The sequence below is a fragment of the Oncorhynchus keta genome, chromosome 34 (assembly GCF_023373465.1).
Source record: "Oncorhynchus keta strain PuntledgeMale-10-30-2019 chromosome 34, Oket_V2, whole genome shotgun sequence".
Classification (NCBI taxonomy): Eukaryota; Metazoa; Chordata; class Actinopteri; order Salmoniformes; family Salmonidae; genus Oncorhynchus; species Oncorhynchus keta.
Genome location: NC_068454.1, coordinates 34645029 through 34670593, shown reverse-complemented (window position 1 = coordinate 34670593; position 25565 = coordinate 34645029). Strand labels below are relative to the sequence as shown.

The following is a 25565-nucleotide window of genomic DNA, read 5'->3' as shown; positions in this document are numbered from 1 at the left end:
TACCTATGGAGGACCGCGTCCTGCATCTGCAAACCGTGGAGCGATGGGAGAGACAGGGTTTTCCAGCAACCCCATCATCACCCCAGCTCCGACTCCAACCATGGTAAAGGAGATGCAGCGGTTCTTAGGGTTTGCCAACTACTACCGGAGGTTTATCCGGGGCTTTGGTCAGGTGGCGGCTCCCATTACCTCTTTGCTAAACGGGGGACCGGTGCGACTGCAGTGGTCAGCTGGGGCGGACAGGGCTTCTGGTCACCTGAAGGCTCTGTTTACCTCAGTTCCCGTGCTGGCTCATCCTGATCCCTCTATGGCATTTATAGTAGAGTTGGACTCGTCCAAGGCTGGGATAGGAGCTGTGCTGTCTCAGCGCTTGGGTACGCCACCAAAGCTCCGCCCTTGTGCTTTTTTCCCCGAAGAAGCTCAGCCCGGCAGAGCGACATTATGTTGTGGATGATCGGGAGCTGTTGGCTGTTGTCAAGGCTCTGAAGTCGTGGAGGCATTGGCTTGAGGGGGCTAAACACCCTTTCCTCATTTGGACTGACCACCGCAATCTGGAGTATATCCGGGCGGCGAGGAGACTGAACCCTCGTCAGGCAAGGTGGGCCATGTTTTTCACCTGTTTTGTTTTCACCCTTTCCTACAGAACATGTTCCCAGAACGCTAAGGCAGACGCATTGTCCCGGCTGTATGACACAGAGGAGCGGTCCACGGATCCCACTCCCATACTTCCGTCTTCTTGCCTGGTGGCACCATTGGTATGGGAGGTGGACACGGACATCGAGCGGGCATTACGTACAGAGCCCACTCCCAACCAGTGTCCAGTTGTGTGTCTGTACGTCCTGTCTGATTTCCGCAATCGTTTGATCTGTTGGGCTCACACGTCACCCTCCTCTTGTCATCCTGGCATAGGTCGGACAGTGTGCTGTCTTAGTAGGAAGTATTAAGTTGCTATTATTACTCATCTGTGTCCTGCACCTGACTCTGCCTTACCCACATCACCTAGAGTCTGACAATACTGTAACTAAGAAAGTAATACTAGTTGTGTAGTAAGATGTCAGTAGCCCATGTGCCTCACCCGAAAAATGTGGTATATTTACCCCTCTTAATTTCACCTAGTGTTCTGACTCGGCAGTGCTTATGTAGCCTACAGTATAACCTGTTTTAGAGAAATATAATTATTGAATTTTGCAAGAGATTTCATTGACTGCTTATATGCCCCCTTTATTTAACCAGGTAGGCTAGTTGAGAAGTTCTCATTTACAATTGTGACCTTGTCAAGATAAAGCAAAGCAGAGCGACACAAACGCAGAGTTACAAATGGAATTGACAAACATGCAGTCCATAATACAATAGAAAAAGTATTTATACAGTGTGTGCAAATGAGGTAGGATAAGGGAGGTAAGGCAATAAATAGGCCAGAGTGGCAAAATAATTACAATACAGCAATTAAACACTGGAGTGATAGATGTGCAGAAGATGAGAGTGCAAATATAGGGCTACTGGGGTGCAAAGGAGCAAAATAAATCAAATAACAGTTTGGGGGATGAGGTAGTTGGATGGGCTATTTACAGATGGGCTATGTGCAGTGATCTGTGAGCTGCTCTGTGATAGACTGCATCCAATTTGCTGAGTAGAGTCAAGGATTGGTAGATAGCCTCGTAAAACTGACTATGTTTAGCAGCATGAGTGAAGGATGCTTTGTTTGTGAAATAGGAAGCCTATTCTAGATTTAATTTTGGATTGGAAATGCTTAATGTGAGTCTGGAAGGAGAGTTTACAGTCTAACCAGACACCTAGAATATGTGGACAACTACAAATACCTAAGTCAGAACCGTCCAGAGTAGTGATGCTAGTCGGGCGGGCAGGTGTGGGCAGCGATCGGTTGAAGAGCATGCATTTAGTTTTACTTGCATGTAAGAGCAGTTGGAGGCCACAGAAGCAGAGTTGTATGGCATTTAAGCTCATCCAAAGAAGGGCCAGAAGTATACAGAATGGTGTCATCTGCGTAGAGGTGGATCAGAGAATCACCAGCAGCAAGGGCGACATCATTGATGTATACAGAGAAAAGAGTCGGCCCAAGAATTGAACCCTGTGGCACCCCTATAGAGACTGCAAGAGGTCTGGACAACAGGCCCTCCGATTTGACACACTGAACTCTGAGAAGTAGTTGGTGAACCAGGCGAGGCAATCATTTGAGAAACAAAGGCTGTTGAGTCTGCCGATGTCAATCACCACATTCTCAGAGTCGAAAGCCTTGGCCAGGTCGATGAATACAGCTGCACAGTATTGTCTCTTATCGATGGCGGTTATGATGTCGTTTAGGACCTTGCGCGTGGCTGAGGTGCACCCATGACCAGCTCGGAAACCAGATTGCCTAGTGGAGAAGGTACGGTGGGATTCAAAACTGTCGGTGATCTGTTTGTTAACTTGGCTTTCGAAGACCTTAGAAAGGCAGGGTAGGATAGATATAGGTCTGTAGTAGTTTGGATCTAGAGTGTCTCCCCCTTTGAAGAGGACAACAAAAAATCATAACAGCAAGGCCAACTGAATATGTTTGAGTGCATGTATGTGTGACAGTATTGCTTCCGTCCTTCTCCTCGCCCCTACCTGGGCTTGAACCAGGGACCTTCTGCACACATCGACAACAGCCACCCTCGAAGCATCGTTACCCATCGCTCCACAAAAGCCGAGCAAGGGGAACAACTACTTTAAGGTCTCAGAGCGAGTGACATCACCGATTGAAACGCTGTTAGTGCGCACCACTGCTAACTAGCGAGCTATTTCACATCGGTTACATATGGCACTATTTAAGTGTGTGTCCGTGTATGTGTGCATTTGAATGAGAGTGTGTGTATATGCATGTGTACAAACACCTGCACAGCATCAGCCTCGGGCAAACTGGCATTAGCTGTAACAACGCTACCCCTCAGTGTCATTCAAACATACTTTTTGTCATGTTTTATTTGTATTTTATTTTTTAAAAACTTTTCTTTGACCGCCATTCTCCGGCTGATTCTCCGGTTGTTCATTCATAGCTCTTCCCCCTCATTTTCATTAAAAAAAACTTTTTCTCCCAAATTTCGTGGTATGCAATTGGTAGTTAGTCTTGTCTCTTCGCTGCATTTCCCATACGGACTCGGGAGAGGCAACGTTCGAGAGCCGTGCGTCCTCCGAAACACAACACAATCAAGCCACACTGCTTCTTGACACAATGCCCACTTAACTCGGAAGCCAGCTGTACCAATGTGTCAGAGGACACCATACACCTGGCGACCGTGTCAGCGTCCACTGCACCCGGCCTGCCACAGGAGTCGCTAGTGCACGATGGGACAAGGACATCCCTGCCAGCCACACCCTCCCCTAACGATGCCGGGACAATTGTGCTCCGCACCATGAGTCTGCCGGTCGTGGCCGGCTGCGACAGCGCCTGGACTCAGAATCTCTAGTTGCACAGCTAGGACTGCGATTCAGTGCCTTAGACCACTCGGGAGGCCCTATACTGCCTTCCAGGGAACAGTAGATATATTCAATGAAGTGATTCAGGCCTGCATTAAACACATTGAATTTAAATTGTATCATTGTTATGAATGGAAAATAGGAAAATCACAGCGAGCCTGTGGGCCACGCAGTGCAATGAGTATCAATGCCCTAGTTGCTTGATAGTGAAGGATTCAGAAGGGGTCTTTAAAGAGGTCCAGCAGCAGGGGTCTTGATTCATCAGGGCATTTACTGACAATCTTGAGATGTATTCCAAAAGATTATTCAGAAGAAATATAATTGTTACTGTGAGGGGCAAAGTATTCTGTTGTGCAAAAAGTAAATGAAACGGCTGCTTTCAAATTCTGTGATTGTAATGTACTTGGTGTAAAGTGGTTTGTATGTATGTGGGTCGTTACCTGGGTTTCTCACAAGGTCGCTGAGCTGGAGGAGGTTTCTGGAGCTCCTGCATCGTCTCAGAAGTTCACCCAACGCTAGAGGAGAGGGAAAGAATGAGAAATGTGGAGGATTAGTATATTGATACCGTGAAATTATAAAAAGAAAACTATTCATGGACTGTATTGGTATCATCTCCTACAGGGTTTGTTACAACTCTGAGGTCTGATGCAATTCCTGCCTTCAGTTTTTTTACTTACCTAGGCCTCTTCTCACTTGTGATTGCACAAGTTCCTCAGTTGTTGGTGGAGGACTAGGGGGTAGGAGTACAAGTCTTCTAGGGTCTTCGGGTTCTTCTCCTTGGCATCCCACCACCAGATTCCAACCACTTCCTCAAAATCTTGTATTGGGGGTCTGAAATGTGGCCATATGTCTTCTTAGTCTTAAGTATGTAGACACCCCGATATTTAGCATTTTTTAATAGTCTTCTATATCTATAAACCAACATAATTTGACAGTATGCATTGTAAAAAATATTTCAAGGACAATTAGTAAGCTCACAGATCTTGCAATCTGAGTACAACAGAACAAATAAGGTTGTGCATCACCTCCCTCAATGGTTTAGAGCAGTGGTTCCCAAACTTTTTATAGTCCCATACCCCTTCAAACATTCAACCTTCAGCTGCGTACCCCCTCGAGCACCAGGGTCAGCGCAATCTCAAATGTTGGTTTTTGCCATCATTGTAAGCCTGCCACATACACACTATACGATACATTTATTAAACATAAGAATGAGTGTGAGTTTGTCACAACCCAGCTCGTGGGAAGTGACAAAGAGCTCTTAAAGAGCTCTGTACCTGTATTTAGTTGTCATGCTAGTGAGGGCCGAGAATCCACTCTCACATAGGTACGTGGTGGGCATAGGGCATCAGGGTATTAACAGTGCGATTTGTCAAGGCAGGATACTCTGAGCACAGCCCAATCCAGAAATCTGGCAGTGGCTTCTGATTAAATTCAATTTTCACTGAACCGCTTGTTGAAATTTCAATGAGGCTCTCTTGTTCAGATATCGGTAAGTGGACTGGAGGCAGGGCATGAAAGGGATAACGAATCCAGTTGTTTGAGTCATCTTTTTCGGGATGACTCAATTACCTGCGTAATTGCACACCCAACTCACTCAGGTGCTTCGCTATGTCACATTTGACATAGTCCGTAAGCTTGAATTCATTTGCACACAATCATACAATGATGAAAAGACCTATGTGTTGCCCTTGTTAATGCAGACAGAGAAGAGCTCCAACTTCTTAATCATAGCCTCAGTTTTGTCCCGCACGTTGAATATAGTTGTGGAAAGTCCCTCTAATCCTAGATTCAGATAATTCAGTCGTGATATGCCAGTCGTGTGAGAAACGTCATCATGCAAGCGGTCAAACTTTAAGCTTGTCTCAATTCAAGAAATTAACATTTAAAAAACGTGTCAATACTTTGACCCTTGATAACCAGCGCACTTCTGTATGTTGTAAAAGCGTTACATGGTCGCTGCCCATATCATTGCATGGTGCAGATTATACACGAGTTCAGGAGCCTTTCTTTAACAAAGTTAACCATTTTCACTGTAGTGTCCAAAACATCTTTCAAGCTGTCAGTCATTCCCTTGGCAGCAAGAGCCTCTCGGTGGATTCTGCAGTGTACCCAAGTAGCGTCTTGGAGAAACTTCTTGTAAGCCCGATAGCACTCTACTATGTCTCCCTGTCATGGCTGTTGCGCCATTAGTACAGATACCAACACATCTTGACCACCAAAGTTCATGTGAAGTCACAAAGCTGTCCAGTATTTAAACAATATGCTCTCCTGTTGTCCTGTTTTCCAGTGGTTTGCAGAAGAGGATGTCTTCCTTAATTGACCCTCATAAACGTAACGGATATATACCAGGAGCTGTACCAGGGCCACAACGTTTGACTTATCTGCTGTAATGCATAGAATTCACTGGCTTGCATGCGAAGCAGTAATTGTTTCAAAACATCTCCTGCCATGTCACTGATACGTTGTGAAACAGTGTTGAAGGATGAAGGCATTGTCTGTATAGGTTCTTGGCCTTTTCCCCCAGCATTGTCCCCGCCATATTAGCGGCAGCAGGAAGAATTAAGTCCTACACAATAGCATGGGGCTTGACTGTCCTAGCCGTTCGGTAGCTCATCATATAAGATGCTTCTAGCCCCTTCTTATTAATGATATCTGTTGCTTTTATACATGTCTTACTACTGGAAAGTCGTCTTATTTCTCGCTCAAAAAACTCCTGTGGCTTATTTTTCAAATGGCCATATTTTGTTTCTAAATGTCTGCGCAAGAGTGAAGGTTTCATCGAGTTGTGAGATAGTAATTTTGCACATATAACACACTGTGGCTGAGGAAAGGCACTACTCCCAATATAGGTGAATCCCAAATTAATGTAGTTCTCATCATATTTGCACCTCTTCGATGATCCAACGTCCCTGTCTGATGTTTGGTGCTTTCCCGGTTAAAGGGGCAGTAGCTCTTCAACTGCAACAGATTCACAACTGTCTGTGTCCATGCTAGCTGGGCTAACAACAACATGTAGAATTATTGATGCTAGCATTGGATGTGCTTGTGCAAGCAGAACAACTTGTGTCGTCGACAGGTGCAGGTGTAGTACTGCTGGTAGTAGCAGTACTACTAGTGGAGCTGGTATGTGTCTCTGTGGACGCGGGCCTTACTAACCCTTTATCCATATTCGAGCAAATGGAATGAGCAGCAGCTACGTATGGTTACATACGGACCATTAGTGGAATTCCCGCGAGAGAGTAACGATTAATGTGATTGGATATGAATTATTTGAATAGGATACCTGTATTTGACATTGTGTAGTTATTTCGCTGAACACTAGATGGTTTAATTGTATTTTTGGCAATGAAACGAGGCTACTCACCCAAATGTATAGTCCTGTTGGAAAATATAAATGTAGTGTTTGAAAGTGTGAAAAAAAGGTGTATCACATTGCAAATACACTTAGAAGTTCCCTTTTTTATATGAAATGACAAAAATGTTCTTGCATCCCACATCCTTGCCTACTTCTCAAACTTCAAATAGAGTGGGGACTTACATCTTGGTTCCATCTGCGTTCTGCCAGTGCTGCCAGCAGTGTTCTGGCATCAGATTGGTGGTGAAAAGGAAGAATGCTGGCTGGCGTACATCAACAAATGGTTGTGGTAGGACTCTAGATCAGCTGTTGATCTGTAAAAAAAGAAAAGAAAAGAACACAGACATGTCATAATGAATCTGTCATGAAATCAACTAAATTGTAGTCCTCCTTTGGCTGTGAATGTCAAACATCACCCTGATGAAGGGTTTACCGATCCTCCCCTCTGTGAGGCGTCTGTTTCTCAAACTAGACACTAATGTACATGTTGACTTGGCCCATGTTGAATTGATACAATGCTTCCCACAGTTGTATGAATTTAGCTGGATGTCCTTTGGTTGCTGGATCATTCTTGATACACACGGGAACCTGTTGAGCATGAAAAATCAAGCAGCGTTGCAGTTTTTGACAGAAATCAGTATGCCTGGCACCTACTACCATACCCCATTCACGGGCACATAAATCTTTTGTTTTGCCCATTCACCCTCTGAATGTGTGTCCAAGACTTTAAAAATCCTTCGTTAACCTGTCAAGTGGATTTAACAAGTCACATCAATAAGGAATCATAGCTTTCACCTGGTCAGTCTGTCATGGACATTCTTAATGTTTTGTATACTCAGTGTATTTTCTTAGTCCAAGTGAAGTGACACAGGATGGTCATAATGCTTCTTGACAGTGCCAAAGTGTATTTTCTACATGATTAAAAAATGACTCAATGTAATTAGCAAAATTAGCAAAAGATTTAAGCAAAAGATTTAAGAAACAAACTTTCAATTGAAAGGAAACATCTTGGCAGGGGAATAACATATTTGAATAAATGTGGGTTTGACACTCTTAAAAGTAGGGGTCATAACCAGCTATAAAATAATGCAATTTGTCAAAACAGTTATAAAGATATGGTAAATGTATTGGTCATGACAGTCTTATGACCATATTATGCAGGTTATCTCAGTTCTTATGATACATTTTCATAAGAAACATTAATGTGTTGGAAATCCCAAATTATTTGAATAGTCAACTTACATACGGCTCTGACAAACACACTTAAAGTTGAGGTCGGAAGTTTACATACACCTTAGCCAAATACATTTAAACGACATTTTTCACAATTCCTGACATTTAATCCGAGTAAAACGTCCCTGTTTTAGGCCAGTTAGGATCACCACTTTATTTTAAGAATGTGAAATATCAGAATAATAGTAGAGAATGATTTATTTCAGCTTTTGTCTTTCGTCACATTTCCAGTGGGTCAGAAGTTTACATACACAATTAGTATTTGGTAGCATTGCCTTTAAATTGTTTAACTTGGGTCAAACGTGTCAGGTAGCCTTCCACAAGCTTCCCACACATTTTGGCCCATTCCTCCTGACATAGCTGGTGTAACTGAGTTAGGTTTGTAGGCCTCCTTGCGCACACACACATTTTCAGTTCTGCCGACACATTTTCTATAGGATTGAGGTCAGGGCTTTGATGGCCACTCCAATACCTTGACTTTGTTGTCCTAAAGCCATTTTGCCACAACTTTGGAAATATGCTTGTGGTCATTGCCCATTTGGGAGACCCATTTGCAACCAAGCTTTAACCTCCTGACTGACAGTTCTCCAAAAAGTACGATCTTTGTCCCCATGTGCAGTTGCCTGGTCTGGCTTTTTTATGGAGGTTTTGGAGCAGTGGCTTCTTCCTTGCTGAGCGGCCTTTCAGGTTATGTCGATACAGGACTCGTTTTACTGTGGATATAGATACTTTTGTACCTGTTTCCTCCAGCATCTTCGCAAGGTCCTTTTGCTGTTGTTCTGGGATTGATTTGCACTTTTCGCACTAATGTATGTTCATCTCCAGGAGACAGAAAGCGTCTCCTTCCTGAGCAGTATGATGGCTGCGTTGTTCCCATGGTGTTTATTCTTGCATACTATTGTTTGTACAGATGAAAGTGGTACCTTCAGGCATTTGGAAATTGCTCCCAAGGATGAACCAGACTTGTGAAGGTCTACAATTTTTTTTTCTGAGGTCTTGGCTGATTTCTTATGATTTTCCTACGGTGTCAAGCAAAGAGTTACTGATTTTGAAGGTAGGCCTTGAAATACAGCCACAGGTACACCTCCAATTGACTCAAATTATGTCAATTAGCCTATCAGAAGTTTCTAAAGCCATGAAATCATTTTCTGGAATTTTCCAAGCTGTTTAAAGAAACCGTCAACTTAGTGTATGTAAACTTCTGACCCACTGGAATTGTGAAACAGTGAATTATAAATTAAATAATCTGTAAACAGTTGTTTGAAAAATTACTTGTCATGCACAATGTAGATGTCCTAACCGACTTGCCAAAGCTATAGTTTAACAAGAAATGTGTGGAGTGGTTGAAAAACAAGTTTTAATGACTCCAACCGAAGTGTATGTAAATGTCAGAATTGAACTGTACCCCACCAGACATGCCATCTGGGGTCTTTTCACAGTCCCCAAATCCAATACAAATTGAAGAAAGCATCAAGTATTATATAGAGCCTTTATTGCATGGAACTTCCTTCCATCTCATATTGCTCAAATAAACCGCAAACCTGGTTTCCAACAATTAAAGCATCACCTCAGGGGCACAACGCGTCTCCCCTATTTGACCTAAATAGTTTGTGTATGTATTGATCTGTAGGTTATGTGTGCCTTTTTTTAAATTATGTAGTTCTGTCCTTGAGCTGTTGTCTTTTGATGTTCTGTATTATGTCATGTTTCATGTTTTGTGTGTACATACACACAATGGGTAATTTCATTAAAAGTACCAGAGAGCCCACTATGGAAATGTTACATTACAAACTATGTATAAAAAATAAGCAAAATCAAAAAGTAGTTTTGAGGTACTCACATTTTTTATATTGAATAAATGAATGTGAAAATTTGTATTTCGGAATCTAGACATAGTGTACTCAATATTTGAGGGAAAACTATATGGAGTTTAATGACACCAAGATGTGTCTGTATCATGTACAGTTCACAGATCACAGGGTCTTGCAGGAGGCGTGAATATGTCTAAAAAGGGCCTAAAATGGCAATTCCTCTGTAAATATCCGTCCTCCCAATGACGTTCCTATGTGAGAACTACCAGAACAATCTAGAGTGGAATCGCCCTATCTTAACTTATCAGCAGATAGGAACAATTACTTTAAGGATATCAAAGACTGAGCCAGACATACAGTTCACGTTTAAATTGTTCATAATTTTCTACAGTGATGATTGCAACCACTTTCATTTTACAAAAGCTGATATGGGATAGAAGACACATTGTTAAACAGGTTTCACTGGAAAATCAAGCTTCAGAAATGAGAACAGCAGGTTTTTCAGGGAGGAAACCAGTGAAGAAAAAACACCAGTGTAAATATGATTTATTTATTTTCCCTTTTGTACTTTAACTATTTGTATCGTTGCAACACTGTATATAGGCATAATATGACATCTGAACTTTTGTGAGTCTAATATTAACTGTTAATCTTTTATTTTTTTCACTTTTACCTATTTCACTGGCTTTGGCAATGTAACCATATGTTTTCCATGCCAATAAAGACCTTATATTGAAATTGAATTGAGAGAGAGAGACGGAGGGAGTTTCAAGAGTGATTTGTTAAGTTACATTGCCACCCTCTGGTCACCACCGTACTTGTAGTCTCCATTTTGAAGATGTACACAATAACGTCAATCTAATCTGAAGTAAAGCAATCCGTTTTTACACTCTGCCATAGCTAATGTGCTACAATAATAGCACAACTGTAGCAGTAAAGTATGTTAGTGAAGGATTGATTATAGGCTTGTAATTAAACATTTTATGTTGCCATAAAATAAAATGTTTGTAATTATACAGCAAATTCTGCAGCTGCGTATGACTCTATCTCCTACCCAGTAGGTAGACTGCAGTTTGAGATCATAAATACTCTATAAATCTTTCCAGATCCAGTCATATTCTTTAAAAATATGTAATAAAAAACCAAGGGATACAAAATTAGTGTCAAAAAAGGAGAAATTACTGATCATCTGCAGGCTATGTAATGAATTTCACCTTTAACCATCTATTGGTTTCATTTACATCACTCTTTCTCAGTTACAAGAGGTTTCCCCCTGAGCTTGTATAGCTGTTCCCCTAGTTTGGATAGTCTGTCACGGTACTCAAGCCTCTGGTAGTTGATCTCTGGCACCCCTCTGAAGCCGAACAGTGCGCCCCACCAGGCAGCAGCGATCACGGCCGTGGAGTCGCTGTCCCCGCCGTGGAAGAAGCCATGATTGGCCAGCTCAACCCAGGAGTCACCTGCCCTCAGGAGGGCATCGTAAGCTATCATGGGAGCATCATGCCCACTGGCGCCACCCCAACCCTTGAAGCTCACCGCCCTATAGAAACTCTCCCTCTCCTTCACACCGTAGGAGTCTGGGAACCGAGGTTTGCTCTTTCCATCCAGAATGCCTCTCTTTTCTAAATAGGATTTCCACTGAATTCCAAAGTAGTCCCTGGAAAAATGAGATTAGTCAGAAGCAGATGAAATTTACACATCATTCTACTTTGTAAACCCAGCCATAGATGTAGGAATTTAATTTGGCCTGTATTGTCGCAGCAAAATAATTCTGCAGCAACAGGATTTGATCGTTTCGTCCATGATGTTGCATGATCGGTGATTAGGCTTTTTGCTGGTAACATGAGGCTACATGAAAAATGGAATGATAATTTGACTGGGTGTTAGTGCAGTTTTGTGTGAATTTATGTAAACCCCAAGCTCATCTCCATTTCCTCCAGCGCAGGTAAATTCTCAGCAATAAAAAAATGTCAAAACTAAGATCCAATATCTGGGTTGGACAATGGGTGTGTTATTAACTGGAACATCAGTATGTCACATTTCTTTATAAACAACAACTTTCACTAATTAACATTGAGGTGTGACGTTAAGTCAACCAAAGGAGGCTGTTGGGCAGAGATATAGGAGTACAGGCGTACTGTAATGGTTGGAATGGAATGGTATCTAACATATCAAAGACATGGAAACCATGTGTTTGACACCGTTCCACTCTGCCCACCAGCCTCCTCTGCAGCCAACCACAACAAAGGCCTCACCAGTGCTCCATGTTCAGCTCCACACAATTGTCCCAATGCCTGACGTACTCCTTGGCTTTGTCCAGGACCTCCATGAGTCTGTGTCCCCAGGCCTCCACGGGCAGGGTGCCCCTCACTGCGTAGGCCGTGAACAGGGCTGTAGCCAGGGCTCCCAGGTAGCCTGTGGGGTGGTGGTGGGTCAGACGCCCACTCTCCACACTTACTGCTATCAGCAGGTGCTCCTGCTCAGGGTCGGGGAAGCGCAGGCCGATACACATGGCCCGCATGGCTGCCCCACACCCTCCGCCCCTCTTGTTGAAGGGAATCTTAATGTCCTCGTCAGTTCTCTGTCTGTGCCTTGCAACACTGTTGATGCAGGTGATGCCTACAGCGGAGACAGAAGGAGTATAATTATTGAATTGAATGAAGATCAACATGTGGGTTTAAATGTACACATTGTGTACTCTACAAAATCCCCCAAAGTAATTATTTTTGATGATAGGGCCATAATAACTAGTAATGTTGCATACTCCAATAAATGTTAAAATCTCACATTTTTGGTAAGAATTGTTATAAAAGGTCACTTTTGAGGACATAAGCTCAACTGCACAGTACAAATATTATTTTTTTAAACATGAAAGTATGAAATATTTATATGATGTATTTCATATTCAACAAAACTGTATGAATAGGACTTCAAATCAAATTATAACATTACTATAAGATTTCACCTTCATTATAAATGAAAGTTGTATGTGGTTCAGTTGGGAGAGCATGGTGCTTGCAACGCGTGGGTTTGTTCCCCACAGGGGACCAATATGAAAAATATGAAAATGTCTGCACTCTCCTGCAAGTTGCTCTGGATAAGAGTGACTGCTAAATGACTAAAAATGTAAATGCTAAAATATTTGTATGTTTAGTGTTAGAGAAAATGTGCAAATTCTCTAAAGGCCTCCCTTGATCAAAACATCTGCCCCCATCTGTGAACGTCTCACAGAATGCTAGATTGACTTCCAGAACTCATTAGGAACGCACCTTTCATCTCATGCTAATATGGTCTGTCTATGACAAATGGAAAGTGATTTTTATTTTAGATGAATGGCTATAATATTATCTCTGAATGTGCTACCATGTTGAAACCACTCTCTCCTGCTGTGCTACGATGTAACTATCGCAGGCATGTGCTTCACCTATGAGGTAGGGTTCAGCTAGGAGTGGATGGACAGTTGGAAGAGCAAATTAAATGGTACAAGAGACATCCCAGCTTAAAATGGTTTCAGATTTCACATCCTACGATAGATAGGCGCAGAAAAAATGCTACTATGTACGTGGGAACCAGGGCTATTGCTCAATGCAAGCCATTTTGATCTACGGTGTCCACAGAACCATGTAGGTCCCCTATATTTACATTAAGATAAGTGTACCGTGCCCAAGTGTGCAGAAATATTGCCATTTGCCTCTCAGGTTAACACAACATGACACACCTCATAAAGGAATACAAAATGTTACATACCTGCTCCTCTTCCATCCATGTCTGTCATGCTTACAATGTACTTCTCCACCAGGGCTCGATACAGCACAGGGAGGGATGCTCCTTCCCCCACCTTGACCAGAGCCTCAGCTGTAGCCAGGTGCATGACGGTGTCATCACTAACAGGGAAGTCTATGGCATCCAGCTTCTCTAGACCTCCTCTCTTCTGAACTTGCTCATGTATTAACACTCCATCATTTTCAAATTCCCAGTTACCATGGTTGTAGCCCAGGGCATCTCCTGCTCCACTCAGGACCATGCTGGCCTTGTACCTCTGTTCCAGGGGGACCGTGTCTGACATGGTGAGATCTGGTTGGTGTTCAATCACTTCTGTAAGAGATTCCATTGGATCATTGACTAATTGAATGTGACATTGAATGTCAATTAAAATAAAATACAGAAAAAAGCTGTTGAGACGAGACATGAGGTGGTCAACCCCAATGAGAGTCACTGAACCATCAATGATAAAAGACAAACGTCACAGAATGTAGAGATATGGATGTATTGTGTAGAATTATTGAATGTCCCCAATACGAGCTAGTGCAGTAAATTGATACCGTGTGCTGGTGGCTGATCTTATAGACTTATATAGGCAGAACTTGAGTGTCAGTTTCCCTCTGTCGGTTCCCTTCCTGTAATTCTGTACTTTCCCTTTTGCAGTCTCCACCCCCTCTCAGCTCCATACAAGGCAACAATGAGTTTTGAAAAACACTTCCTCGATTAGGGCCAATGGGAATGTGAAGTTGCAATTGCCCCATCTTCTGGAAGTAAGTAGGAAATTCATAGTTTGACTATTGTACACTTTCCTCACGGTCTATTCTAAAACTTTATGCCGTATAAAACATTTATAGATTATTGTTTATGTTAAAGTTTGACGAAGGATGGCGCCCATGAAGACCACATTTTGAATTGTGCATTAAAATTAAACTGACAATGTGTCCTCACTGTAAATAACCAAGCTGACATCATCAGGAGTGTTGTTAAGGTGAATCAAAGAAGGATGAAGAAGAGAGACATTCTACACATTCATTTTTTCTGGTTCATACAGTCAATGAACAAAGCAGACCAAACCCAGCTGCTATCGTATTGGTGTCCATGGGACAGCCGCCACTTGCTTTTAAGCAGACTGAAACTATGACAAAATGTTTCAATTGTTAACAACCTCAGTAAGACATCTTTATTTATCCACCATCTTTGGGTGAATTCCCCCAGACCACAGGAAAACCCCAAATGATCCATTTTGGTTCAACCAATGTCATCAACAAACAATTGTTTTGGAGCTTGTTGATAATGTTACAACATTATTTTTTAAATCTTATGGTATATTTATTTCACCTTTATTTAACCAGGTAGGCAAGTTGAGAACAAGTTCTCATTTACAATTGCGACCTGGCCAAGATAAAGCAAAGCTGTTCGACACATACAACAACGTAGAGTTACACATGGAGTAAAACAAACATACAGTAGAAAAATATGTCTATATACGATGTGAGCAAATGAGGTGAGAGAAGGGAGGTAAAGGCAAAAAAAGGCCATGGTGGCGAAGTAAATACAATATAGCAAGTAAAACACTGGAATGGTAGATTTGCAGTGGAAGAATGTGCAAAGTAGAAATAATGGGATGCAAAGGAGCAAAATAAATAAATAAATACAGTATGGGAAGAGGTAATTGTTTGGGCTAAGTTATAGATGGGCTATGTATAGGTGCAGTAATCTGTGAGCTGCTCTGACAGCTGTTGCTTAAAGCTAGTGAGGGAGATAAGTGTTTCCAGTTTCAGAGATTTTTGTCATTCATTCCAGTCATTGGTAGCAGAGAACTGAAAGGAGAGGCGGCCAAAGGAAGAATTGGTTTTGGGGGTGACCAGAGAGATATACCTGCCGAAGCGCGTGCTACAGGTGGGTGCTGCTATGGTGACCAGCGGGCTGAGATAAGGGGGGACTTTACCTACCAGGGTCTTATAGATGACCCGGAGCCAGTGGGTTTGGCGACGAGTATGAAGCAAGGGCCAGCCAACGAGAGCGTTGCTGTGATAGACTGCATCCAATTTGCTGAGTAGGGTATTGGAGGCTATTTTGTAAATTACATCGCTGAAGTCGAGGATCGGTAGGATGGTCAGTTTTACGGGGGTATGTTTGGCAGCATGAGTGAAGGATGCTTTGTTGCGAAATAGGACGCCAATTCTAGATTTAACTTTGGATTGGAGATGCTTGATGTGAGTCTGGAATGAGAGTTTACAGTCTAACCAGACACCTAGGTATTTGTAGTTGTCAACGTATTCTAAGTCAGACCCGTCCAGAGTAGTGATGCTGGACGGGCAGGCAGGTGCAGGCAGGGATCGGTTGAAGAGCATGCATTTAGTTTTACTTGTATTTAAGAGCAGTTGGAGGCCACGGAAGGAGAGTTGTATGGCATTGAAGCTCATCTGGAGGGTTGTTAACACAGTGTCCAAAGAAGGCCACAGTGTCCAAAGTGTCCACAGTGTCCAAAGAACCCTGTGGCACCCCTGGAAAGGGCAGTGTGGAGTGCAATAGAGATTGCATCATCTGTGGATCTGTTGGGCGATATGCAAATGGGAGTGGGTCTAGGGTTTCTGGGATAATGGTGTTGATGTGAGCCATTACCAACCTTCCAAAGCACTTTATGGCTACAGACGTGAGTGCTACGGTCTGTAGACATTTAGGCAGGTTGCCTTTGTGTACTTGGGCACATGGACTATTGTCTGGTTGAAACATGTTGGTATTACAGACTCAAACATCTGCCAGTTGGTCAGCACATGCCCGGAGCACATGTCCTGGTAATCCGTCTGGCCCCGCAGCCTTGTGTATGTTGACCGGTTTAAAAGTCTTACTCACGTCGGCTATGGAGAGCGTGATCACACAGTCGTCCGGAACAGTTGATGCTCTCATGCATGCCTCAGTGTTGCTTGCCTCGAAGCGAGAATAGAAGTGATTTAGCTCGTCTGGTAGGCTCATGTCACTGGGCAGCTCGCGGCTGTGCTTCCCTTTGTAGTCTGTAATAGTTTGCAAGCCCTGCCACATACGACGAGCATCAGAGCCGGTGTAGTATGATTCACTCTTAGCCCTGTATTGATCTTTGCCTGTTTGATGGTTCGTCGCATGGCATAGCAGGATTTCTTGTAAGCTTCCGGGTTAGAGTCCTGCACCACCTTGAAAGCGGCAGCTCTACCCTTTAGCTCAGTGCCAATGTTGCCTGTAATCCATGGCTTCTGGTTGGGGTATGTACGTACAGTCACTGTGCGGACGATGTCCTCGATGCACTTATTGGTAAAGCCAGTGACTGATGTGGTGTACTCCTAAATGCCATCGGAAGAATCCCGGAACATGTTCCAGTCTGTGATAGCAAAACAGTCCTGTAGTTTAGCATCTGCTTCAACTGACCACTTTTTTTTATTGATGCAAACTATAAAAATCACTGTAACCAAATAGAATTTAAGTTAGGACAACAGTAACTGCAGTGAAATGTACCACAAGGCATGCACAACTAACTTTCAAACTACACTTGGGCAAGGGAGATGTTTGAAACAAGCTGTTACTAAAAACAGGCCAAAAAGGAGAAGCGGAAAACCACACAAGTTGTTGTCTCGTACACCAACTCTCTGCTGCAGGAGGGAGATAATTCTGATTCACGCTGTTTTCAGATTGTGTGATGGTCAGATTCCACCTCTATTGTACATGCGTTAGTAATGTGTACCGGTATTCACTTTTGAAGTTGAAGCAAGTTTCAGTCAGACTATTTCTGTGCAAGTAGCACCCTTCAGGAAGTGGGGACCTGAGCCTGCGACATATAACAGATGTTCACATCAACTGTAGAGCAGCAATGGTTTGAGTACAACACATGATGAAACCTACTTCCTCTAAAAGGAAGACTTGCACTCTTTCTCTCTTTTTGTGATCTGTGGCAGATTGATTTGATAGAGGCATGGCTGGGACGAGGTAAGAAAGACACCATTCTAGTGGGTTTGGGTTTGAAAATTGAAAGATGCTGTCATTGCTGTTTCCTTGCTTTTAAGAGTATTTGGGGTTTAGTGGGGGCCATTGGTGACTTAAAGAGATGTAACACCTGAGCAATGGTGTCAGTGGCCTGGGTCCTTACTGGACGTGGCTGATAGGTGGAAAGTTGTTGACACGTGAGGAATATCCGTTATTCTTGAGTATTATATTCCAGAATCGCTATAACATGGTAGATGTTGTTTAGGAATGCCCTGTCTACATGCAGTTAAAACAGGACATGCTAGATGGCACAGGATACCGTAGATTTGCTGTTGAACAAGTGTGAATTCAAAAAATATAGAGAATTTGTATGTCGCTTTTTTTGTTGTTGTAACTTTTTGAAACTGCATTCATTATCCTGTCTGTCAATTGACAATTCTGCACAAGTCTATACCAGATATATGATGATATGTATCACATGACCATCATTATTTACTGCATTGTTAAAGTGGTAATCAGAAAGAAGAAGAGATGTTAGGCTCTTTGCAAACATTAAATACTTTGGTTGATTTCTGAATTGTTTTTTGAGGGAGGGAGTTTTAGATTTGCTTCCTGTTGTGAGACACTGTGCAGCTTTTCAAAAAAACATCAGTCAATAACACACATTTGGTCAAAAAAAAATATATATATTTTTTTATGACATTGGCTGGATCTGCCTTAGTATTTACGTTTACATGATCGTTGTTTAGATTTAACATAGATTTTTGTCAGTGGGTAGATTTGTGAGAATCGTTAAATAAGCAGACTGTGAGTATTTTTCCTGCTCATCGAAAGACACATTACAGCAAGAAGGGTGTTTTGCAATGCTTTAATGAGGCAACCATTACAGGAAGGAAAGTTAAAGTCCTCAAGCTTAGGCCAGACTTCTCAAAGCGTCTGCCCCTAAATGTTCCTCATCTCCTGAACGTCACAGCTAAACCAAATGAATTAATGCACTCCCAAAAGCAAAAACAGCACTTTTAACAGCCTTCTATGAAGTTGTTCTACATCCATTTAATTATTAGAAATCTTATCAGTTATCAATATTTGAATCAAAGGAGGACCATCATGCCTTCCCAAAAGTTTGTATGGGCCCTCAAAACGATGTTGCATGAAGCATACATCATTTTCAAAAAAGGTATTATTTTTTACTGCATCAGGATAGCATACACAGACATTTTGACTTAATAGCCTTCTTCAGTGTATAGGTTATTTTATATCCATTGATTTAAAAGAAATCTTATCAATTGGATAATACTTGTTTTTTTCATCAATATTTTAATCTTAACATCCACTTATGTTTTCATCTTCTTTTGACCAGAATCACCAATCTTCAGAATGTAGGGAAACAGCCGCCTCTGATTCTGCCCCACCAGTTGACCGGAGCAGCACAAGGTACAGTCAAGATGCGCATCAAGAGCTCCCAGAGCAGCGGGGAACGCCTGAGTCAAACCAAGTCCATGGTCCTGCAGGATCCTGACCTGCCTCCCAAACCTGTGAGTATACACTGAGTGTACAAAACATAAGGAACACATTCCTAATTTTGAGTTGAACCCCTTTTTGCCCTCAGAACAGCCTCAATTTGTAAGGGCGTGGACTCTCCAAGGTACTGAAACACTCCAATGCTTCCCACAGTTGTGTGAAGTTGGCTAGTAGTGGATCTCTACTCCGAATAGCTCGTTCCGTCTCATCCCACAGATGCTCAATTGGATTGATATTCCTGGACAATCCTAGGGGCATTATCCTGTTTTAAAAATATACTGTTGCCATGAAGGGATGCACTTGATTGGCAATAGCCTGTGGCATTCAAACGTTGCTCCACTTTTATCAAGAGGCCCAATGTGTGCCATCCCAGCACCTACATCAGCCTGCAATGTTGACACACAGCATGTTAGATGCTTGTACTCATGTGGTTATCTGTATACCCTCCCATCAGTGTGAAACAGCAGGAACCGGGATTCATCAGATCAGGCAATGTTTTTCCAATTCTCCAGTGTCCAGGGTTTTCGTTCCTTAGCCCACTGCAACTACAGTTTTTTGTTTTGTTGCTAAAAGAAGTGGAACTTTGTAAGATCGTCGGTTGCCATACCCCATTTGTGTTAAGTTCAAACAAGTTGTGCATTATTTTATGGTTCTTTGGACACCAATGTTGTACTGGACTGTCAGTTGACTAACTGCAGTTCGTCTGTTGCTCTGCACATTTTGTGTCAGCCTCCTTTGTCCTCTTTCATCAATTACCCGTTTTCGACCACCGGCCTGCCTTGGTCTGGATGTCCCTTGGTTGTTGGAGCATTCTTGATACACAAGGGAAACTGTTGAGCGTGAAAAAAATCCAGCAACATTGCAGTTCTTGACAGTTGACACACTCAAACCGGTGTGCCTGGCACCTACTACTATTCCCCGTTCAAAGGCATTTAAATATTTTGTCTTGCCCATTCACCATCTGAATGGCACACATACACAATTGTCTCACAATCCATCTCTCAATTGACTCAAGGCTTGAAAATCCTTCTTTAACCTGTCTCCTCCCCTTCCTCTATACTGATTGAAGTGGATTAAACAGATGACATCGATAATGGATCATACATCCAGAGCAAGACAGTCACCTGGTCAGTCTATGTCATGGAAAGATGAGGTGTTCTTTATGTTTGTACCCTCAGTGTAGGCGTACACACACACACACACACACACACACACACACACACACACACACACACACACACACACACACACACACACACACACACACACACACACACACACACACACACACACATCAGCCGGATATACTCTGATTGTAGAGGCTTATTGAATATTGTTAGCCATTTGGTGAACTGTGCTTATATAAATTCCAGTAATTATGATTATATTGTTTCTAAACTGTTGTCGCACATTAGGTGATTATCATTAGCTTAATTGAGCTGATCTCTGTTTGACTCTGAGCACTTCCCTGTGGGAAAATCAGGGTAAAGATAAAACAGATGATGCATTTACAAAATGAGCAATCTGGTGTAGCATATTTGGAATAATGTAGCTACCATGTTGACAATGAACTGGACATAACCCCAACCATTTAATAGTTTTCATAAGCTGGTGGAGGGGCTGGCTGACACCTCTAGTTAGCATAGTGGTTCATACATCATATCATACAATACATCTGTCTGTTGGCTGGAATGTTCATCTGCAAAAATTCAGATAGCGAATAGTACTAGATGTGTTTACAACAGGCCATTGACCTTCAATCCGTCAGTTTAGGTTGCTTAACATACACAGTTGTATTGTAAACCTTCATAGGGTTGATTAGTAATTGACAGCAAACTGAATTATTCAGATGATCACTGCCGTGAGGCCACGTCTGTGGTTTTGTTGGGTTGCTTGTTTGCTAATTATGCAGATGATACTTGTTTGTGAGACGTCTTATACTGCAATAATACAGTTTGTCCAGAGGACAGAGATGCAAAGGCTACTGGAGATAATGAACCAGTTCCTACGGACTACAAACACGGTCATTAACAACTCGGAACAAACACAACTCAGAACACGGAACGTTAAGAGTGTTGCTTTAACATTGCATCAGTGTTCATGAATGTTGTTCGTACTTTTCATTTCATTACATTCATTACACAGCGGGTCTCGTCTAACAGACAACAAAAGAAACGTTATTTGTTTACTCCCATGTATTAGATATGTTACCAGAGAGCAGAGAAATGATTTCTTGACCTCCTCCCATATAAGTGTGTTTAAAACCAGCTGTACTGTGACCAGCTCCACCCTCTTACACTGTGATTAATGAGAATATAGCAGGACCCAATCATAATGAATATAGGACTCGGCATGCCGGAGTAGGCCTATCCTTTGAACAGTAGAGGGCAGGCCAGCACCGTGCTGAAGGATAAAACTGAGGACCAAACCATACATTCTGTGAGCTGTGTTTCCATAGTAAAGGGTGTGGATATCGCAGAACTCTTGTTCAACGATGTACAACCTCAACCTCTTCTAAGCTACCTTTTACTATAGCTATACCTCGTACTGCTTCTGCGGCCACTCTATTACTACAATACTGAAATACATGGAGTTGAGAATGGATTTGTCAAATGACACTGTCAATAATCTTGCTGTATTTGTGTTCCATGTTTATCTTTTGGAACGAGTGTTTACATTGCTGTGATATTGATCTGAATTCTCATGGTCTGATTTTGGTTAGCACTGGGTTGTGTGCGTTGTCAATCTGTTCTCACAATGCGAGGTCTCATCTCATTAACCCCACGGTGGCTCCATACACATTACTATCAGAGACTGTATAGTCTTGTATGATATAGACGTTGTATATGTATATTGTATATAGACGTTGATGATACATTCACACGTAACCGTACTCTGTATGCAGTATATTGCATCATCTTTACTGCATGGAATACATAGACTCTTAGCATTACCTGTATGCCTTTAATTTCACTGAACCGATTTTATTAGCTAAGACAATATGGCCACAATCAAGCAACAGCTCTGATTTGAAACAGGCAGGGAAATCGGCTCCTCTTCAATATATTTTTCTGCTTTCCTGTTTCTGTAGATCTCTCGCCACCGGAGGAACCAGTCTCAGCATAACATTGGTGGAGCTGCAGAGACTCTTGTGAGTATGACAGGTCATCAAAAATAACTGTTTGTATGGAAACATATGGGAAGGAATGTATTTGGTTTGTTATAATTTATTGCTATATGGTTGCTATTGACTATTAGACTATTTATATAAGTCTAACTTGTAAGTATTATTCACTATAAATATGTTTCTATGCTTTTAACTCAGCAGGCCTATTTTACATATTAAAATAGGTATATTTGTTTAGTTTATACTGATAAAATAGCATGTGTTTTATTTTAATATTTAATTGATTTAATATACGTTAAAGGCTAAATGTTACATCATGCATTTCAGGTTGTTTTGAAAGGTGAATATTTGAATAAAGCCAAAATATCAGATGGAGGCAAAAAACTGAGGAAGAACTGGGCTTCAACTTGGGTAGTCCTGGAAAATGATAAACTTCTGTTTTATAAAGAGAGCAAGCAAGAAGCCCTGACGAATTTGGTAGGTTTTTACAACACACACACACACACACACACACACACACACACACACACACACACACACACACACACACACACACACACACACACACACACACACACACACACACACAGTAAAGTAAAAAGTGACAGTTCTGTGAAAATAAAAAAGTGACATCAATAGGTTGGTAACCTGCTGAATACGAGGGGGCAATGTTCAATTACAGCCTCAAATCAACCTTCTGAGGGATTGCCTATTAGCATTATGAGTGCAAATGTTGAGTGAACACACGCTATGTGCATTTTAATTTGATGCCAGAAATGAAGCGTTTTCTTTTCATTTTCTGATTTCTCAAACTGGCAAATTAACTTTGGCTTTGATCCCAAGGACTGGAGCTCACCCCATCAAAAAGCAATGAGGAACTGTTTACCCCCTTGTGAAGTGGACTGCATATAGTGTGTGTGTGTGTGTGTGTGTCTGTGTGTCTGTCTGTGTGTGTCTGTGTGTCTGTCTATGTGTGTATAGTATGTGACTTTAATCCACCCTGCCCTGATGTGGTTCTGAGATGGAGAGGGAGAGGGAGAGGTGGAGCGAGACAGAGAGAAACTGGTGACTGGCAGAGAGAGCGAGAGAAGGGGTGGTTGGGGGGAGTCTCTAAAATGAGCTTGCCATGCTTTTTAATGAAGCTCCAAGGACTTAATCAAAGCCCTCTCCCTTACTGAGCCCCACCAGGGCAACGGTCTGTCAGACTCTCCCAGTCCAATAGTTCATTATGGGCGAGAGAGACATTTCCACTTCCACATAGATTGACATATCTCCCCCCTTTCCGATGGAAATAGTTGGTACAGTGGAGGTTGTGTGTGTGTGTGTGTGTGTGTGTGTTCATTTGATAATTTAATTTATCTTTGTTTCAGAGTAGAATAAACAGCTTATTAATCTCTTGTGTTATCATTTGGTCGCTGTGGGCAGTATTTAGGTTTGGGTCTGAATATACAATATCGTCACCAGCATATAAAGTCAGGATATATGAGTATATGAGTTCACCTGCAATGTGTACATCATTCTGTAAGGAGAGTTATTTATTCAGTAGAAACAAGAATGGGCAGTATTTTACATCATCCAACTTAAACACATGTAGTTTACTCTGTCTGAGGCAGGTACTATAAATCAAATATCACCTCATTTATCCAATACTGTACCTGTCAGCCAAGGTAGGTAATTGAGTCGTCAAGGTTCAGTTTATTCCAGGCTGGGCATGTGGGATCTCAGTGAGCAAATCAAGGCCTAAGATAGCTTGATTGGATTCTGATTTATGGTGTTTATTATAGTGTATTGTGATACTACATTGTAATACTGTCCTTATCATCTTAATTTTCTACAGCATCTCACTATAATTTACCCATGATTTCCCTCGTCTGAGACCACAATAAAGGGAAATTATATCTAAATGAGTTCCCATGCCTTTAACACTGATTAGTTCTTCTTTAAAAAAGCTACATTTTCTAAATCACATTCTCTTTGTCTGAAAATTATACCATTCTTGTTTTCATACGGTTACACACCGCTTCTTTAATTCCATAGAGGATATGAATAAGATATTAAAGGTTTGAATGATAGAGAATTACAGCACATGTACATTCTCAGTTTACAGCATAATGAATATAACAAAAATCTGATATTTGGGTAGAGCACTTCCTTTTGTTTATTCATTGTTGGAGACTTTTATCTCCCTCACCAACTTCAAACATCTGCTATCTGAGCAGCTAACCGATCGCTGCAGCTGTACATAGTCTATCGGCAAATAGCCCACCCATTTTTACCTACCTCATCCCGATACTGTTTTTATTTATTTACTTTTCTGCTCTTTTGCACACCAATATCTCTACCTGTACATGACCATCTGATCATTTACCACTCCAGTGTTAATCTGCAAAATTGTAATTATTCGCCTACCTCCTCATGCCTTTTGCACACAATGTATATAGACTCCACTTTTTTTCCCCTATTGTGTTATTGACTTGTTAATTGTTTACTCCATGTGTAACTCTGTGTTGTCTGCTCACACTGCTATGCTTTATCTTGGCCAGGTCGCAGTTGCAAATGAGAACTTGTTCTCAACTAGCCTACCTGGTTAAATAAAGGTGAAATAAAAAAATAAATAAATGTTTTTTTATATCAAATATCTGTCCATTATAGAGAAAGCGTCCCTCTTTAAACATTTATTTTGATATTCACTGCACAACTATGATACATTTAAGAGTCCCATTCACAAACACAGCAGTGAAACTACACTGAACAAAAATACAAACTGTCACGTTCTGACCTTTATTTCCTTTGTTTTGTCTTTATTTAGTATGGTCAGGGCGTGAGTTGGGGTGGGCAGTCTATGTTTGTTTTTCTATGTTGGTTTTTGTGTTCAGCCTAGTATGGTTCTCAATCAGAGGCAGGTGTCGTTAGTTGTCTCTGATTGAGAATCATACTTAGGTAGCCTGGGTTTCACTGTTGGTTTGTGGGCGTTTGTTTCCGTGTGAGTGTTTGTCGCCACATGGTACTGTTTCGTTTTCGTTTTCATCACATCGTTTATTGTTTTGTATTTCAGTGTTCAGTTTGTTTTTTAAATAAATCGTCATGAACACTTACCACGCTGCATCACCACGGTCCGATCCTTACTCCTCTTCAGACGAAGAGGAAATCTGCCGTTACAGAAACACCCACCAAAAAAGGACCAAGCAGCGTGGTAACGGGCAGCAGCAGCGGCCAAAATCACAGGACTCCTGGACTTGAGAGGAGATTCTGGACGGCAAGGGACCATGGGCACAGCAGGGTGAATATCGCCGCCCCAAGGCTGAGCTGGAGGCAGAAAAAGCCGAGAGGCAGTGGTATGAGGAGC

General features: G+C 41.9%; 2 protein-coding genes across 7 annotated transcripts in view; one reads left to right on the top strand and one right to left on the bottom strand.

Moving 5' to 3' along the window:
* Nucleotides 1–9519: 9519 nt before the first annotated feature.
* LOC118366997 (ADP-ribosylhydrolase ARH1) lies at nucleotides 9520–14303 on the bottom strand. 3 transcript variants are annotated; one of them, XM_035749914.2, is made up of 4 exons: nucleotides 14178–14303; nucleotides 13603–13950; nucleotides 12111–12474; nucleotides 9520–11512 (listed from the first exon to the last, which is right to left on the bottom strand). In XM_035749914.2, exons 2-4 carry the CDS (start codon nucleotides 13919–13921, stop codon nucleotides 11098–11100), a joined length of 1098 nt encoding a protein of 365 aa, XP_035605807.1. In that variant the 5' UTR covers nucleotides 13922–13950; nucleotides 14178–14303; the 3' UTR covers nucleotides 9520–11097. The 3 variants fall into 3 exon arrangements, with proteins under 3 accessions (XP_035605807.1, XP_035605805.1, XP_035605806.1); XM_035749912.2 differs by having other exon boundaries at nucleotides 13603–14268; XM_035749913.2 differs by having other exon boundaries at nucleotides 12159–12474; nucleotides 13603–14268.
* Nucleotides 14281–25565, top strand: part of LOC118366994 (rho GTPase-activating protein 15) — a 50686-nt gene continuing 39401 nt past the window's right edge. For 2 of the 4 annotated variants that reach the window (XR_008090200.1, XM_052493734.1), the window contains exons 1-4: nucleotides 17265–17574; nucleotides 18932–19106; nucleotides 22184–22243; nucleotides 22547–22696. Coding sequence is in view for 2 of the 4 variants with exons in the window: in XM_052493734.1 (XP_052349694.1) it covers nucleotides 17561–17574; nucleotides 18932–19106; nucleotides 22184–22243; nucleotides 22547–22696 (399 nt within the window). In the remaining 2 variants the exon portion in view is untranslated. Of the gene's footprint in view, nucleotides 14388–17260; nucleotides 17575–18931; nucleotides 19107–22183; nucleotides 22244–22546; nucleotides 22697–25565 lie in introns of those variants that run through there. The other 2 variants (XR_008090201.1, XM_035749906.2) reach the window with 2 other exon arrangements.

Coding starts and splice junctions, on each gene's coding strand:
- LOC118366997 (XM_035749912.2), bottom strand. CDS start 14,044: ATGTCTCGTCTCAACAGCTTTTTTCTGTATTTTATTTTAATTGACATT. Junction 12,475..13,602: donor CATGGATGGAAGAGGAGCAG/GTATGTAACATT, acceptor TCTCCGCTGTAG/GCATCACCTGCATCAACAGT. Junction 11,513..12,110: donor GAGCTGAACATGGAGCACTG/GTGAGGCCTTTG, acceptor TCATTTTTCCAG/GGACTACTTTGGAATTCAGT.